The 18,229-nt window shown below is 42.8% G+C and overlaps 1 protein-coding gene across 1 annotated transcript in view; it reads right to left on the bottom strand.

The window, feature by feature from the left end:
* mtrex (Mtr4 exosome RNA helicase) overlaps positions 1 to 18,229 on the bottom strand; it is a 29,344-nt gene that overhangs the window by 3,772 nt on the left and 7,343 nt on the right. The window contains exons 12-23 of the mRNA XM_069672978.1: positions 15,280 to 15,359; positions 14,692 to 14,802; positions 12,139 to 12,240; positions 9,737 to 9,862; positions 9,011 to 9,161; positions 6,864 to 7,036; positions 6,709 to 6,777; positions 6,503 to 6,628; positions 6,312 to 6,422; positions 6,023 to 6,211; positions 3,445 to 3,608; positions 1,710 to 1,815 (exon numbers count right to left, since the gene is read on the bottom strand). Of these exons, the coding sequence (XP_069529079.1) occupies positions 1,710 to 1,815; positions 3,445 to 3,608; positions 6,023 to 6,211; positions 6,312 to 6,422; positions 6,503 to 6,628; positions 6,709 to 6,777; positions 6,864 to 7,036; positions 9,011 to 9,161; positions 9,737 to 9,862; positions 12,139 to 12,240; positions 14,692 to 14,802; positions 15,280 to 15,359 (1,508 nt within the window). The remainder of the gene's footprint in view (positions 1 to 1,709; positions 1,816 to 3,444; positions 3,609 to 6,022; positions 6,212 to 6,311; positions 6,423 to 6,502; positions 6,629 to 6,708; positions 6,778 to 6,863; positions 7,037 to 9,010; positions 9,162 to 9,736; positions 9,863 to 12,138; positions 12,241 to 14,691; positions 14,803 to 15,279; positions 15,360 to 18,229) is intronic.

The following is an 18,229-nucleotide window of genomic DNA, read 5'->3' as shown; positions in this document are numbered from 1 at the left end:
CTGCGCTGCTCTAAACTCTTATTAGAGCGGACATGTTTGAGCTCTGCAATCAATTTTATGTGTTTTTGAATCACGTTGGTAAAGTTTGTTTCATTTTAAAAATGGGAACATATTTTAATTTCATTATTTTTTGGAGCCTCTCCTTCCTCCTAAACCAACAAGCCGTTTTGCCATTCAAAGGTCAGACTAGGGATGCACGATATTATCTGCACGCAGATATCAGCCAACACGCCGATATCCGCCGATATAATTAACCGATAAAATAATGGGCTGCTGCATACTTGATTAAATGCCCGACCACGGCGCAATGTCCCCGGCGCGAAGAAGACCTGCGCGGCGCAGCGTGATGATGTCACGTGTGTCTACCTGCAGCCTGAGAGAGTTAGAAGCCAAAATGTCCGTGGTGTGGAAGTTTTTCAAAGTGTCCTAAATAGATAGCAAAACTGCTACTTGCAATGACTGCTCAGCTTCGGTGATGCGAGGAGGAGCCAAGGCAAAGTCTTTCAACACTACAAACTTGATTAACCATCTCAAGACCCGTCACCCCGACCGTTGTAACAAATGTGATAAGAGTATCACCATTATACTGTACGCTAATTCCAATACAGAAGAGGGTTGATGATCTCTGCAATTAGGTGTACGGGAAAAAAACATCGGTATCGGTAATCGGCTAAATGAGTTGTAAAATATCGGCATATCGGATATCGGCAAAAAGTCCAATTCTTGATTGGCTGACAGTATTTGGAGTGACCGCGTAGCCCCTCCCCCACGTGTGCGATCCCACCGCACTGCACTGTCACTCCAAAGTTGGCTGCTCTGGGATCGGTTATTCGGCCTTATATGTACGAGCCAGAATCGCTAGGAGGTATCGGAATGGTAAGTTGAAATCTTGACGACTTGTCTTCTTACTCGCAGAACGCAGAGTGATGCTAACGCTGTTGGCGGTTCGGCTAACTTGACTACAAGCGAGTGCAAGAAGGCAGCCTGAGGTGAATGACGATTGGTCGATTTCAGCGAAAGCAAGGTTCTACGTAGAAACCTGCAGCTGTTCTGAACGGCCCATTTCAGAGGCGACCTTTTTAAACACGTCATTCTGGAAAAACACGGAATTATTACTGTGAACAATAAACACCCAGAAATGTGAAACCCATGAAAATATGAGAATATCCCTTTAAAAGATAGGCCCCCCTTTAATATCAGAATACGACAGAGGCTTAGAAAACACAGCCAAGCTGGGGGGTTTGCCTTCAAGTAGCAGCAGGTGTTCTTACATGACAGACGACAGCTGCATACACACACACACACAGGTCGTGTGGTGGCATACCACATATGCTAACAGCTGCTTGTTCCCTCTCTGTCGAAGCATGTGAGTAAGACACCAAAGAGACGACGACAGTGGGAGCAGTGATTGAGTTAAGGCAGAAGGCCTGAGCTGATTTAGAGCCAAAGAAAAGGTTATCTAAACCATCCGACGCTGGATTGCCTCATTGAGAGAACAGGCTTCATTAGGCAAGAACAAACACACATCACCCTCAGGTTTCTGTTTTGGTTGCATCGCAGAGGAAGAGGCCGAGTACGTGATCGGAGGAGGGATGTGTGGGAATGGCACTCGGCTGTCTATCTCACTGTTGGCCAGGGGAAGGGCTTAAATATCTGTTTGTGTGGAGAATTAAGAGGAATTATGCGTGTTTGTGTGCGTTGGTTCCTACGTTCTCCTGGAAGACGAAGCAGGACAGCAGGGCGGTGGCTTGCTCCACCGTCAGGTCGTTGAAGAGGCCGTTGAAGATCATCTCCGTCAGGAGGAGCTCGTCGCCACTGGAGACATTGACACAGAATCAGAGAATTATTTGCGCTTTATAAACAGGAAGTGTGCCTTATTTTATTAAAGCAGTGTAAGAAATAATGCAGAAATGGAGAGTAAAAAAGGACAAATGAGAGAGGATGTTTCCTCTTTTCAGTCAAGTCTTATAAACAGGATCCAGAGTCAACAGTCATTTAATCAACAATAAAGAACCCTGGGCGGTAGGTGGAAGTGCCTCACTTATAAACCACCTAGCAGTGGTTGGTCTGCCAGAGAGGGTAGGCAGAGCTAAGCAGCTGCTTTTCTGGTCTCAATTGTTAGTGCCAGTAAACAGTAATCTACTATGGCTGAACAAACAAAGAAAAGATGGATGACTACAGATACAACTTCAACAATAAGAGAAAATCCAAAGAAAAAGAAACAAACTCGACGCTCAGATGAAGCAAACAGTCTGAAAAGGAAAGCGACCGTCAGCGAGGAAAATCAAGAGTTACAACCAGAACAAAGGGAGCCAGCCGTAGATGTCTGGTTATCCGGGAAGTGTGCCCCCGAAAGTACCATTTGTACCAAAGGTGCCGCCAAAGAGAACAAGAGATTGAATCTTTAAGTCCATCCAAGTATCACCAGCTTCTTAACTTTACATTCCCTAAAGAAGGGGGTATTACGCTGTTTGACATTTTAAAACATATATATATATAATGTTACAATGTCGGATGTCCAGACTAAACGTGGGTGAAGTTTCAAATCTGTAGGTCAAAGTATGTTGGAGTAATCCCCAGGCTTCTCAGCTCAGTCTGCAGGCTGCTGTTAACGCCAGGTTTCACACTGTTTTTTCTACTAGCTGCACTTTGTGACATCACAAAGTGCCACCTCAGCTGGCTTCAGAGAGCTGGCCAATCAAAAGAAAGTGGGCTTGTAGGGGCGGGGTTTCTTAAAGGGGCAGCGCTTCGGACAGAGTCATTTCAGTCAGAGGCTGTATGCGGGCCTTTACAGAGCACCAGGGTGAGAACAATGTGCTTTTTAACTGTAAATTATGCTAAGCTACTCCACAGGTATCACAGAGTGAAATAGCATAATAGGCCTTTTTCACATCGGACATTTTTACATCCAACACGAGGACAGGTGTTTATAGTAGCATTAATGATGGCTGTATTACATTAAGCTGCTTCAATGTCATGGTCCTGGTTATGAGCATGCTGACTGCCTGTCAACTAGAATACAACAGAACCATTGTTCAAGTTATTATTAACACCTGTGCTTTTCCTCATGTTGGATGTAAAAATGTCCGCTGTGAAATAAGCCCATACTCCCCGCCCCCCCTTTAATCTCCATTATTATTAAATCCTCATGTGTCTTTAATGAGCTTATCCTTAAGGCAGTTTCACACACTCAGACTGGGGGTCGGGCTGAATTGGGATGTTGTTTTTTAAACAACTTCAGACGAGTGTTTTGAATCTAAATAACCTCACAGGGACTTCCTCCGCCTGTCACTGTGATTAATCCAAACATCGTGCTTTCACCATCAGCGTCCATGTGTCACCGCAGCAAAGACAAGTCAGCTGCACAATCTGTCGTGCTTACTCGTCATTTTAGAAAGAGCAAACAAGATCGTCAAGTTGAGCAGCTCTAGTGTTCCGTCTTACCTGCTGATTTCACAGGCGACCCTCCCTTTCATCTCGATGACGTCGGATGGACTGGCGAAGCCGAGGCGCCGCAGAACTCTCTTCCTGCACTTCAGCTTGTCCATCTGCAGGACGGTGCGGGCTTTCTTCAGCTCCCGCTTGGCTGTTCGGACGTCCGCTGCGATCTAAAAACAGAAACATATTTGTATCGTTACGCCACGAAACCTTCAAGTTATTCCAGGGTTATTAGAAATTGATGAATTATTAAGTGCACTGTGATAACCAGGCAGCTGTTTTGCTCATGAGATAATCACCAAACACTACGTTATCTGGCGTAGTGATGGAGTGGAATATTTGAGTTACCTGCCAACATGTTTTTCAGCGAGCTTATCTGTCCTGAATGATTATCCACTTTAACCTTTAACCCTTACCATTACAACACACCCCAGAGCCAAGAAAGCAAACACATGCGAGAGGTTTCATCAGCATGATTTTTATTTTGCAGAATTTGTAGCCTAATTTCTCTAACCTTTCCTTGAAATTGGCAGCATGTGTGAGCGAGTAAAGAAATGTCTCACACACACGATACAGCTGGATGGTTTTGCTACTTAAAGGAATCAAATCAAAATCAATATTGACTTTAACACACATGATTTGCTGTGTGTACACAATGATTAGCTTCGCCGTGCTAAACATATAATGTAAGCGTGCTATCAGAGCTGTAAGAAGGTCAAAGCGAGGTCAGCTGCAGGTCTGAGACGGAGGATTAGCTGCAGGGGTCTCGCAGTGATTGGACTGGAAGCAGGTTAATCTTTTACTCTGCCTATGAAACATACCGTAATCCTAACGCGACCCGACCCTCTCACAACAAACACGACGACAGAGCCGTGTAAATGTTTATGCCAATAGTCAGACGCGGTCTGGTTTGCATTTTGGAACAAAACAATGTGGATGTTTTGCATTTCTCACACTTAGCTTTGAGATTTACAGGATTCGTGCTCGCTTAGGAGGAGTTGTAATGTCTGTAGTCATCACTATCCCCTAATGCCCTTCTTTTATTTGTACAGTGCTGTAGTTTATTGCCAAATAGATAAAAGTACTTAATAAAAACAAATGACAGCACAATCCCGCCCACTGGACTTTGTGCTCAGTGCTAATTAGCACGTGTTAGCTCGCTGGCACACTTAAAACAGGAGAGTGATGTTGCCTTGCTAGCTAAAGCATCTAGTTCAAAGCATTACAACTTCACAAAGCCCAAACAAGGTGCATATACAGGTATATGTTTGAACCTGAAATTATGAATTTTGCTTAATTTATTTTTATAAGACCTTTGTTTATCTTTTTAAAGCCCCCCTCCAGTGAGAATCAAGTGTTTAACCTTGTAAACATCTCCATGTGGTGTTCTTCATGTGCTACAAGACATATCAGGGACAACATCAGCAGTCATCTCCACGGCTGGGCCTGTCTGCTTTTAAACTGCAGTGTACCAAGGACAGGCTGAACAACACGTTTTACAGATTGGCAGGTTTGAGACGTCACAAACCTAAGGAGCCAATCACGTTAATGGACGGGACTACGCTATGCATATCATTATGTGTAACCTATGGCAACCACTTCAGCGATGCGCGAGCCAGCTGTAACCGCCATCGTGTTTTTTGCAAACTCACTAACGTTAACGTTACTCTGACTAATGACTAAATTTCAAGCTAGCTAAGTTTCTACAATTTGCCACTAAACGATGGCAGAGACGTGTTTTGTTTTTGCAACCGAAGGGGGCCGTGGGAAATTTGCATAGTGGGCGGGGCCTCTGCAGATTCGTGAATTTTTAATGAGCGAGAAAGAGGAGATGCCTTTGGAGGATTTTTACAAGGTAATTAAATGTATTTTACAGACATAATTTATTATTTCAAGCAGAACATTTTATATGTCTGAAAAGATGACTGGAGCTGCTCTTTAAGCATTAAGGAAATTTGCTGCTCGTGTTTGCCCGACACAGAGAGACAAAGACACCCTGTGAATGATCCTTTTTTCACAAGTATGTGGTATATGTTTGTACCTGAAATTACGTATTTTGCTTAAATTATATTTTAAAAGAACTTTGTTTATCTTTTTAAAATATACTTGTGCAGCATGCCTTTGTTTTTGTTCTGATATTTTCCAAGGAAGGGACAGACGCTTTGTTCTCTCTAAAAATGCGGGGGCAGCTGTGCCACTGCTGCCTTCGATAAAGTGCAGAAAGACAGGAAGTGAAGTCCTTGTTTTCTACGTAACGCATAACAGAAAAAAAAAATCTCCCTCGCTCGATGTGGAAAGGTGTTGTTTGACCTATGACAGAGGGCGAGGCCCTGATGGAATAATGCCCCTCCCTTCTTCCTGTGTTTGTATGAAAGGACCAAAGCCGACATGTCTGGCAGGAAAAGACAATGAAAGGTCACCATTTGTAACAAAAAGGTAGAAAGCGTAGATAAAAAGAAAGATAAAGTAATTAATATATCAATAGAATAAAAAACTTATCTGTGGTTAAATCGATGGCTGTGTGACATTTAGCAGCTTTTGTATGGCTGACTTTTTGCTTTTAAAGACATGGAAAGTTTCTCACCACAGCTTTCTTCTCACAGAGAGAATAGACCGATTCCAGGTTGGGGTCGCTGTGTAGGGGGTGGGAGTACATGCGGTGCTCGAAGGCCTCCACTTTCTGGATTACTTTCTTCAGCGCCGGGTCTTTGATGCCCATGTCATCTACGGGGTCGAGCAGAGGAACGCCATCTGGGAAACGTTTCTGCACCTCCTGCAGACAAAATGTTGGAGGGGAAACAGAAAGGAGCAATTTAGAAAAAGATTTCTGTTGAGTTTCAGTAGCAATGATTCAAGATGTCTGCGTGTTGTACCTGAATGGACTTGAGCATGAGCTGTCGGTTGTCAAAGGGCCTCAGGTCTTTGGGGATGTAAAGGCGAACTGAGCTGATGGAAGTGAGGAGGTGGAGCATCACAGGGACCACCTGGAAAAAGATCAAAAAAAGATCAGTCATATTATGTTATATGTAGTTAAGTGTGTTTCTTCTGTGTTTGCTGCACACACCTGCATCTCTCCGGTCTCTCCTGGAGCGGCAGGTTTAGCAGTCTCGGTCGCAGCATCTTTCACACTCTCCTTACTGCAGTGGACCAAAACCTCCACCACATACAGCGGCTCCGAGTCTGTACTGGTCTAAAAGGGGAAATGCACATTAGTCACAGCCACACGTGTAAATGTATTCATACATGTGTAACATTGTGACAGGGACTCACTTTAACGTTGGTCTTCTTGCAGAAGTTTACAACAACTCCCCAGCCGAAGTCGGCGTCTTCATTTTTGACCTGTTGAATAAAAACAGAGCCGTTAAATTGCATTAAAAAAAGCCATATAATTATTGTCATCAAACTGTGCGTGAGTAAAGTTGTACCTTGACAAGTCGCCCAGGCTGCAGGAAGGGTAAGCAGTATTTGGGTTTGTGGATGAACTCTTGTATCTCTTTACCCAGCTTGGCCAGCTGCTGTCGGATTTTGAAGTAAGTGACGACACCCTCCTCGTTGGGGATCTCAATGGCGTGGTACTGCTCCTCGTACTTCTTTATTTCTGCACAGAAAAATCAGCAATGTGGAAATGTAATTTTTACTTGCGCATTTAGTGAAGGATTTCTACACAGCTTCCTTTTAATATGGAAAATAATGAATACCAGACCATAGTTTATTTTGTTAACGAAAATAATGACGAAAGATGTTCGTCAACAATCTTTTTTCTTTGAAGACGAGACGTTGACGAACTAAAGATAGATTATTGATAATAAAAACTCTGAAGACACGTATGTTTTGTTTTACATAAATTGTTTGCAGAAAAAGAAAAGCTTGTTGATTTACTTTAATTAACGGATCTTGCATCACGACATCATGATGCAGATTAGTAACAAGTGAAAATGAAGCTTTGTCAGGTCTGTCCTCAAGAGGAGAAGAAAACTACTTTAAAATGCTGATGATCATTTCTGATGCATTCGAGGAAGTCGGGAAATCTGAACACTGAACAACTTTGTTGTCACAGTGTCAAGGGAATTTATCTCAAGTTGAATTTTAGATCTAGAGCAGATTGTTAGCTGTTAGCATGCAGGTGTCTGTTTATAGAGATCAATCAAAAGCTAAATCATCGTCAGATGATGCTGATGGGATTACGTTCCGCCTGCTTTTGCTCTCCACACGGACCGTTTTTCCTGCATATGCCGCAGCCTGCTGATACATGATTGGTCAATATTACTCGGACTAAAAGTGTACTACAAACGGATACCAGAACACTTGCCATCCCGAAAAATTCACGTCCCTGCTTACAGAATCTACTTCTCTATGTAGAATCTGTAAATAGAGATTAGCTTTTAAATGGGAAGCGATGATGAAAAGTTAGACGCTGTGTCCTCATCGCTCTTTTACTGTATGGATGATCTGCTTAAATTTAAAGTGCAAACAGGTAAAAATGAGAAGAGGGAGAAAATGTTCAGACTAAAACATGATGACTTTTTACAGACTAAAACTGGACTTAAATGTTTTGAGTTTTCGGCGACTAAAACTAGACTAAAACTAAAAAGGGTAAAAGTGACTTTCGTCTAAAGACTAAACCTAAAATAGCTGCCACTCCCTAATAATGAAAGCAGTTCAAGGGTCTTTTCAGCCCTGACGTCTGAGCTGTGTTTGCATTTTTGTGTAATTATGTAGATTTTACACGATTAGTTTTTGTTCCATATTTCACTTATGTGAGCACACTAAAGAATACATGACATACATACATCCTATTAGGGCTGGGCGATATGGCCAAAATCCTATATCACGATGACCATATATATCATGATATATTATCTTTTCTGGTCATTTAACAAATAATTAGTCCATATGAAATAATAACCACAAGGTAAAGCCTATTTTTTGGATAATCCTGTGTGAATTAAGTACTTGACAAATAAAAAAGACTGAGTTTCCATTTTCCTTTTCTGCACGTTATTGTCCATGTGAATAAACAGCGCCTCCCTCTATGGTTCACTCCCACGTGCAAGGATTAGAACGTGAATCGTTGTCAGAATGACGTACAAATAGCCGTAAAGCAGTTCAGCCGCTGATTTTGTGACATCACGATAGAAACGATATCGATAGAACACTTACGATGGACATTTTCATATAGTTTTAACGATATATCGTCATATTGCCCATCCCTACATCCTCTTGTCATCGCCTCTGTGAACTGCCTTTTTTAATTGTACCAGCATGTTGTTGATCCTCTCACATCCTCTCCAGAAAACAATTGAAAAGTGTCCGTATCTTTGCGAGTTTCCGACTCTTTATGCCTCAACGTGCTTCTGCAGTTCATTTTGTTTAATTCTGTTGTTTTCCCATCCGGAAGAGACGGCCTTCCAAAAACTTCCAAACAAACCTCAAAGTGTTCTAACAATTTTAATGCTTCTCATCAAACAGAATTTACTCTAACTGATGCCGAATGCAGCCTCCTGGAAGCTCTATTGATTAAACATTTATCTTTTACAGCACAACTCCTGCTCAATGTGGAAGAACTGCTTACTCTCCACGACACCAGGCAGAGCCCTGTAGTGCTGGAACTGGTAGAAAGACTTCTCCAGCATGTACTCCGGGTTGATCTCCTCCACACGCAGCAGGTTGAGCACCATGTTGTAGGTCAGGTGGAAGGCACTGTTCAAAGGGTCTGCCGAGCCCTGCACAGACAGAATAAAAACTATTAGAAAAGTTAATGCTTAAATGACAATAAGTTACAGCTGTGTTTTGACACTGTTGTTAGCATATCTAAATGCCAAGAGAGGTATAAGGTTTTAATCAATGCAGCCTGAAGTCTCTTCTCCCAAAATAAACTGAGGATTTTGCAATCACTTCTCCAAACCACAGATATGTTTCACAGCTTCGTCCAAGACTCCCTGTGAGTTCAGCACCACGACAGCGCCAGCAAACATTTTACATTAAAACAACCTTCTTGGAAAGCTAGACAGCTACATATTTATTGCACATATTAATGTGTCAAATCAAAGACAAGCCACCAAGAGACTGTGGCGTCCTTGTGACTATTATTACGTTTCTGATGGAGCTACAAGCGGCCGGACGATCCTCAGAGAGATCGACTTAAGAGTCACTTCTGAAAATTTCCATTCAATAAATTCTCAGAAAGGGAATTTGTGATGGGAATGTGGGACGACTCTCATAAGAGAAGAGTGTGTGTAGACAGCGCTGAAGAGGTTTGCAAAGAGTGATGAATGAGCAGCAGTCGTATTCACAGTACCTTAAGCAGCTGTTTGCCCACAGCTGGACTCATCTTCTCGTCCACCATGAAGATAACAATGCCCCTGTCGTCCATTCCTCTCCTCCCAGCTCGCCCGGACATCTGGATGTACTCACCTGATGTAATCTGGATCACATAAAACACACAGTAAGAGGAAAGAAATGTGTTAGTGAATGCTTATCTAGATGTGTCATATACCGTAAAATTCAGTGTATAAGAGGCACTTTTAATACAGTTCTTTTTCATCTAAAAAGTGGGCTGCGTCCTATATACCGGTATAATATGCAGAGAGATGTATGTTATTGTCTTACGTTATTTTACCCAGACGATGGCGCTATAAACTAGCTAAAGTTGTCGGTTGTTAAATCTTGTTGTTGCCAATCTTGGACCCCATCGGCTATAGTCTGACGACGATATAGCCTCTGGGCACAACGGTGAACATGCCGGGGCATGTAGCCGGCGGCTAGCGATAAACGACTTCCTTTTCCACGTGCTGCATTGTTAAGACAAGGAACCAGTTTTTCTGTGTCTTGCCTTCGCCAAAAAAAATCTGTCGGTCTGTCCTCAAGAGGCCAAGAAAACTACTTTTAAAATGCTCGTTTGTTCAACGGAGGTCTGAGCGATCATTTCTGGTGCATTCGAGGAAGTCGGGAAATCTGAAAGCTGAATGGCTTTCGTGACACCACGTCAAGGGAATTCATCTCAAGTTGAATTTTAGATCTAGAACAGATTGCTAGCTGTTAGCATATAGATGTCTGTTTATAGAGATTAATAAGAATCTAAATCATCATCATATGGCCGCTGATGGGAGCCGGGATGTCATTACGCCGCATGACGTTCCTCCTGCTCCACTAACGTCCTGTTTATCACGCATACGCCGCAGCGTGCGGATACGTGATTGGTCAATATTACTGGGACTACAAGCGTACTGCAAACACTTGCTGTCCTCGGAAATCCAAGCGTTTGCGTTTTCTTTGCTGTTAAGTTAGCAACAAACTAACTTGATTGTTGCTAACGCCTCGTCACGGACATGCACCGTCATGATCGCCACTGCAGCCCCCACCTTCACAGCAATCAACGTTACCGTCAGCTACCGCTACAGCACCGGTAGCTAGCAGAATTGCAATCTTGACATGGCCAAAACAGATGGTAGGCTGTAAATTGTGTGTTTTCAATGTGTTTTAAATGAAAATAAATTGTAATAGTGTTAAAACAACTTTTTAAAAAACATTTTCCCCTCTGGGATACCCCCAAAACAATATTCCAGTGCGATTTATATTCCAGATTTTACGGTAATTCAAATATCATGCAACTGAGGTAAGAAGTAAAAAAACATTTAAAGGAAAGGAAAGGAAAGAAGCATTGATGATGACTTAATGCATAGTTAAGTGAGAGTACTGTCCTAGCCAAGTGTCTTCATTAGTAACACAGAACCTACATGATCAAACGGTCTCGTGAGGACAACATTGAAACACTTCTCCACAAGCCTCTGAGGACTCTTCGCTGTGCTGCACATGGCTCTGATTAAACTCCACGTATCTACTGGTCTTTGTGCAATAAAACGCTCTAAGAAAACGCAGATAACAACGTCCCCGTGTTGAAATGATCAGATCTTAATTGAAGGCATGCCACGGGATCAGCTCTTGATTTGAAACACAGGAATGAGAGTCGCGTGTATTCAAATGTGTGAGTGCCTGCGTGGAGCTTTGGCATCATCGCCGGCACCAGATGTTCTTCATGAGGCTCTTGGAGGGCAGTTTCCTTCTCTCCCTCTCTCTTTCTGTTTGTGTGTGTGAAGTGAAGTGAAGTTGAAGGGTGCTTCTAAGTGACGGCAGCTCCACACACAGCCCCCCCACCTCCTATAAACAATACGTGGCTGTTTATGTGGCGATGCGAGCTGTGGGGCTTGAAGACCTTATAAAGACCTTAAAGCAGCGAACTGTGCGACAACCCCACGCTGCACACAGGCCGGAGCTGTTGTTTTAAAGAGATAGCGCAATTTCTGTGGTTTTGTTACATCACTAGCTTTTCATTGAAGGTACAAACACGAGGATGTTAGCCTCGTTTAGCTCTTTTGTTTTATGTTTATGGGCTAGACATCTGCTCCCTCAAAAGAAATACACTTTTTCAAACGGATGCCTGGTTACATAATTACTCTTTTTTTGGGGCTCATCTTCCTGCTTAACTTAGCCAACAACCACAGCTATGAAAATTTCACAACACAATGTACTTGTTAGGATTTTGCATGCAACTCAGGATTAAGGGGAAGAAATTTCAGCAAATTTCCTGTGAGAGTTTCCTCCTTACAAAATATCTCCATTGATTTATTATGTGAAAATAACATAATGTGTGTGTGTGTGTGTGTGTGTGTGTGTGTGTGTGTGTGTGTGTGATGCTCTTACAAAGCGGTGACTCTTGCCATCGAACTTGCGTGCGCTGGTGAAGAGCACAGTGCGAGCCGGCATGTTGATGCCCATGGCGAACGTCTCTGTGGCAAACAGGGCCTGAAGCAAAATTAGACAACATTAATCATCAATCTCGCCACACAACATTCCAAAACGGTCATTTCTACTCCAGATTAACAAAGATCTCCTTTGTGGAGTTTTCTTGTAAATGAACTTATGAAGTGCCAAAAGTCTTTTCTTCCCAGAAGGCATTGTTTGTATCCTTGGAATGTCTTTTTTTGCTTGTAAACAAGACTTGGTCAAAACCTAGTATAAGATAGGATAATCCGTTATGGATCCCCAGGGGGGAAATTCGGGAAAGCTTTCATGGCCCGTATGGGGATCTAACCCACAACCTAGGTGTTATCAGCACCAGTATGTTAAGTATGTGGCTGACCGCATCAGGTCAATGTACGATTTTGTAGGCAATGTGTTACAAGGACTGTCCTTATGAGGCTGAGGACAACGTGTTTGAAAGCAGGTGCACGCTGCGGACGTAGGTGAGGACAGCGGACGAGCAGCAGAGGAGCAGCCCCGCCTACTCCCCGAACAAAGTATCCAGAGCCATATAGACAGAGAGTCGCGTCAGTGGAGTTCCAATATGCTCCATGGCCCGCCATTGCGATGTCGCAACTGTCTCTCTCTACAGCTGTGAATGTACCGTCACTCACTCACTCAGTCAGTCACATACAGACCCATGTGTAGGGCTGACCCCGGCGGTCAGCCAAAAATTTGAAAGAAGAATTTTATTAATTACAATAAAAGGATAATGGTGGACTTGGCCTGTAAATTTTGGGCTGCACTTACAAACAATAGTGCTGAACCTTAAACAATATGTAATAAGGCAAGCAAGATAACTAGTAAAGATGTTTTATTAGAAGTCTGCATGCTAACACTCATGTTTAATGCTGCATTGTTTACATCCAACCTTACTTACTAGAAGTTTTCTTTGCTACCTTTTGTTGGCAAATTGCTTCTATTCTAAGCATTTTACTGCCACCTAGTGTTGATCTGTTGAATACTTTAAAGGAGCAATTTAAAAAAAAGCCACTGTCAGTCAAAGCTGGTGTTCTCTGCAATCGGTGGAAGCAATAATATATGAAATTGGCGGAATAGCTGTGGAGAAAGTTGTACAAACAGCTTGTGGTTTCGCCCATTCTACATTCCTACAACACCCAGCGTGCATTGCACCCCTCCCTCTGAAAGGAACGGCCCAGCGAGAGACGCTGGAGTGAAATGCTACCGTTTTCACTGCAGGCAACCGGTCAGAGCGGTACAGAATCTGAAATACTAAGAGAATATACCGGTGGATCGTCTAAAAAATCTTCAGGTCTGCAGTCTACATTTCAAACCTGACGATTTTGAACGAGACATGACATCGGAGGCGGGCGTCCTAGATTGAGGAAGTGTAGTTGAGGAGGTTTTTCCAGGGCCCATTGGGGATGCAGATAGCGTCCTCCAAAGGCACAGAGCCAAACTGCATTATTTCCTACCATAATGGCATTAGCTCCACATAATAGCATGATAGGACTGAGGTTGAAAATCGGCGCACTGGCCCTTTAAGCTGGCAGCAACAAAGTGTAAGCATTACTGCACTCGTGTATGTTACAATGTTACAATTTCAGTCAGCACAAAGGGCATTGAAGGTGTTGAGCGCTAATTATTTGAGATGGCTTAAGGTCACCATTATCACTGCTAAGAGGGTCATACTTAGACACTGGAAGGAGAGTGAAGAATGGTAAAATGCAATAGCGTAAACAACTTCCTATGAGTGCCAAGATAAATAATAAACTGGATGTCTTCTTGGAAATCTGGGAACATTTCCTGACGCATTCCAGGGCAACCAACACAGAGGAGTGTCAAGCCTGACATGTCTCGAGTTGAAACAGATCGTCACAGCCCAGTGTTTGAGACTGGTGGTGGTTCGGGTTATAGGGTTTGTATTTTATGTATTTATTCTTTTAATTCGCTGCTGTGCTTTGTTTGGTTTACTCTTTTGTAAACGGGCTTTAAACGCACCTTAATCACAGTGTTTACCCTGCGTGGGTGAATTAGCATGGGGGCAGGATCAAGGGGACACGAATATGACGATGGGACTCTGAGGGGTTAATCTGTCTTACTTGTTTATTATTTTATTTTAGTTATTTATCTACTTATTTAATTTATTTTCTCCCTGTTTTTGAATATTTTGTTTTTTATTTCCATGTACTGTCTTGCTATCTGTTATTGTCTGTATATATTACTTTGGTTGTTATGGTTGAGATTGTTGTATGCATTCTGAAAACAAAAAAAAGCATGATTCAGCAGATCCTTTTGTCCTGAAAAACACAGCTCTACAGCGGTACTAGTGGTCAAAAACATCACAGGATACCTTGGATACTTTCTGTATACATGCACAGGCTGCTTGGATAAGATAAATAATATATATAATATATAAATTCAAGCATATTAAACTTGTTGTTATCACTCTTATTTGTTTAAGCGTGCTTCTCGATACAGAGACGGTCGTACCTTGAGCAGGCCTTCAGAGAAAAGGATCTCTATAGTCTCCTTCAGGATGGGCAGGAGGCCGCCATGATGGATTCCTATCCCCCTCTTCAACAGCGGCAACACGTGCTCCACCTGAAGAACATTGGTATGTTAGTATGTGCAGCATCTGTGTATAAAACGATGGTTCTTTCATATATAATAGAGCCATCAGTGTTGGAGGAACATTGAGTGGAAAGGCATGAAACCCTCGTAGTGGAAAAGTGTGGTGTAGGGTTGGCAGGGCCGCCGCTCGTGCCGTAGCGGTCGACCCGCTAACAGTTATTACCTCAACACGGCTGGTTTTCATAATGTGGCTCAGCACAGTGGGGTAGAATAACAGGAGCGCTATGTTAGAGCCAGTGTTGACATTATGTGAGCAGCTATTTACATGAAAGTAGTTTAACTGTCTATTCTGAGCAGAAAACGGCCCTGAAGGACGTGCTGAGTCTGGGTTATCCTGAGCTTTTACAAGGTGGCAGCGCTGGGTTCAAACACTGAGCGAGAACAACGAGGATGGTGATAAAAACATCACACAAACTGAGGAAACGCAGAGAGAACGGGGCTCCTCACCTGAGGGAGTTTCTTGTCTTCGTCTGAGAGACAGTCCACCGCGTTGTTGAACACTTCCTCCACCAGGCGCTTCTCGTCATCTGGAACAAACAAAAGCAGCATTATGAATCGTCTTCTAATAGATGCCCAGAAAGAAAGACACTTACGCACACACAAATTCACATGTTTGGGTCATTTTCAAATGTTGTTTCAAAAACAATTCCCTCTTGGCCTGTCAATTTGGGGATAACAGGGAGAGTTTTAGAGGGAAATGCTTGCAGGAAACATTTAAGCAGCCAGGGCTTGAGAAAGCAAACGATGCAGCTGCATTTGCTTCAAGTCTGTGTTTGATTTTATTTGATGTCCTATCCACTTTACACAAAACAGCTCTCTAATTTATGTCATTTTGTGGTCTTAGTCAGCCACAAACAGTGTTGGGGTAATGCAGTTGCAAGTCATCCGTTACTTAGTTACTTTATCTTCAAAAGTAATCCATTACTGGAAAATAAATTGCTTTATTTCTCTTTTCCGTTTGTCGCCAAAAAAAAAGAAAATCCCAGAAGCACTGTTTCTGTTTCTCTCCTGCTTCTTGGCAGGTGGCTGCGTACCAGCGGAAGGTAAACACAGTTGTGTCAGTGCGCATGCGTGGCTAGCTAATTCAACGAGCGAGGTGGCAGAGAGGACAGCGTTTACTTGGTGGAAATATTCACATTATTTTGAATGTTTGGGTGAAAGGGACGAGAACGACATGGTGGTGAAAAGTGGTCGTCAGCTGTGAAGAGCTCTACTTTAATTGTGACGAAGCATCTGCAGCAAAACACAGCTCCACAACACTGGTGGGACTAAGAGCCCGTTGTGTCATGGAAACAGCTGTGCCCAATACCGTACGCCTCTGCCCAGTTCACTGTAAGATTGTTAGCATAATAACGAGCTGTAAAGGTAGGGATGGGTATCATTAAGATTTTAACGGTATTACTATCGATACTGCTTAACGATCCGGTACTTTAACGGTATTCTTATCGTTCTTTTTTGTTAAGATTGCTTTATTTTCTGAAATGTAAAATAAACAATTATTCCCAGCAAAAGAAACAGCAGTGTTTAGAACAGATCACTATTATAGACTCTAATGTTGTGATGATGGAAATATAAAACAAATTTGGCTGGCTGGTAGTGGGCGGGGCTTATCAATTAACCCGGTTTGTCACCAGTACTAAGTTTGCTGGGTAACAGTGTCCAGTGAGAAGTGTGGCTCATGTCTCTGCCTGAAATATGAGGCACTTTAGACAGCTGTTTGGACAGATTGCTTGTGTTTCCACCCTTACAAGCCAAAGTTGTTGCACCCGTGGCAATGAGCATCGTCGACATCGACTCTGGTGAAGTGTAACCACACTTTTGAACATTTAGTTCTCTCCGCCATTGTAACGAGCAGGATCTCTTGTGTGCACGCTGTAGCATGTGTGAGAGAGAGAGCTGCACCCGCCCCCCACACACAGGCTCCACGAGAGATCTTATTGCAAATTTGAAACGTTTGCTCAGATTAAATGTGCAAGATGACGTTTTTTTTTCTTCAAGAAAGCAGAACCGATAACGTCGGATAATTATCAATACTGCGGTATTTCATAATTCAGCCCAGGGGCCCGTTTAATACCGGGTTTCAGTACCCATCCGCATGTAAAGGTTACATTGCGTCTGTCAGTCCTGTTATTAGGCTGCACAGTTACAGATTATGGGCTGTAAACTGATCAATACATTCAAAGGTAGACAGTAGGCACACGCCCTCCTGACAATATAACGTATAACATGCGTAACGAGTCGCAAAGACGTCAGTTTTAATTATTGGTAACGCAAAAGTAATCTAACAAGTTACTTTTCTCTAAGTAACGCAGTGACCTAACGAGTTACTTTTAAAAGTAACGTTACCCAACACTGGTCATCTACTTGTTGATTGACAGATTTTTAGTTTGTTAGTGGTTAAAATCTGCCACATATTTTTAATTATTATGGCTTGTTTATGGGTGGATTGTTTGTGTGCCATCATCAGTGTCTGATTATTGTGCTAATCACATTACATTGTTTGCTGTGGTTAACTGGCTCCCTCTGTCCAGGGGGAAGCTAAAGTTATTTAGTCATCACTCTGGGAAACGTTCCTCCTCACGTCCCCGTGTTAGTCAGAAACTTGGACTTGTCTCACGGCCCATCATTTATTTTTAATGTCACATAACTTCAGTGTCAATGGAATCTTTATTTAATGGCTTAATAACAAAGCAATACCACAGACAAACACACATGAGCCAGCCTGGCCCCTGAAGGCTACACAGTTAATCAAATCCAACTGTGTGAAAACTAACTAACCGACATATTAGAGTCAGTCCAGCAGTGAGAAAGAAATGTTAGGATGAAAGGAAACCTTAGAGAGAGCCAAACAGGAAACTGTTCAACAAGATGAGGGATTGTAACACGTAACCATCGGCCCTCTGAGCTTGATGCAACTGGAAATATGTCCTGATTATGGTGGTGATGGACCACAATTTAGCAAGTCTCAGGGAGAATCACGCAGCCTGTAACAGTACATGTATGTATACACTCAAAGGCCACTTTATTGGGTACACCTGTTCAACTGCTCGTTAACGCAAACAACTAATCAGCCAATCACATGGCAGCAACTAGGCATGTAGACATGGTCAAGACGATCTGCTGAAGTTCAAAGCAAAAATCAGAACGGGGAAGAAAAGCGACTTTGAACTTGGCATGGTTGTTGGTGTCCGACATGCTGGTCTGAGTATTGCAGAAACAGCTGATCTACTGGGCTTTTCACGCACAACAATCTCTCAGGTTTACAGAGAATTGTCGGGCGAAAATGCCTTGTTGATGTCAGAGGACAATGGCCAGACTGGTTCGAGCTGATAGAAAGGCAACAGTAAGTCAAATAACCACTCGTTACAACCGAGGTATGCAGAAGAGCATCTCTGAA

This window comes from Semicossyphus pulcher, unplaced genomic scaffold (assembly GCF_022749685.1).
Source record: "Semicossyphus pulcher isolate SPU_LCO1_2020_fin unplaced genomic scaffold, fSemPul1.0.p SCAF_22, whole genome shotgun sequence".
NCBI classification, from domain to species: Eukaryota; Metazoa; Chordata; class Actinopteri; order Labriformes; family Labridae; genus Semicossyphus; species Semicossyphus pulcher.
Note: the sequence above shows the minus strand (reverse complement) of the source record. Positions and strands in the feature narration are given on the sequence as shown.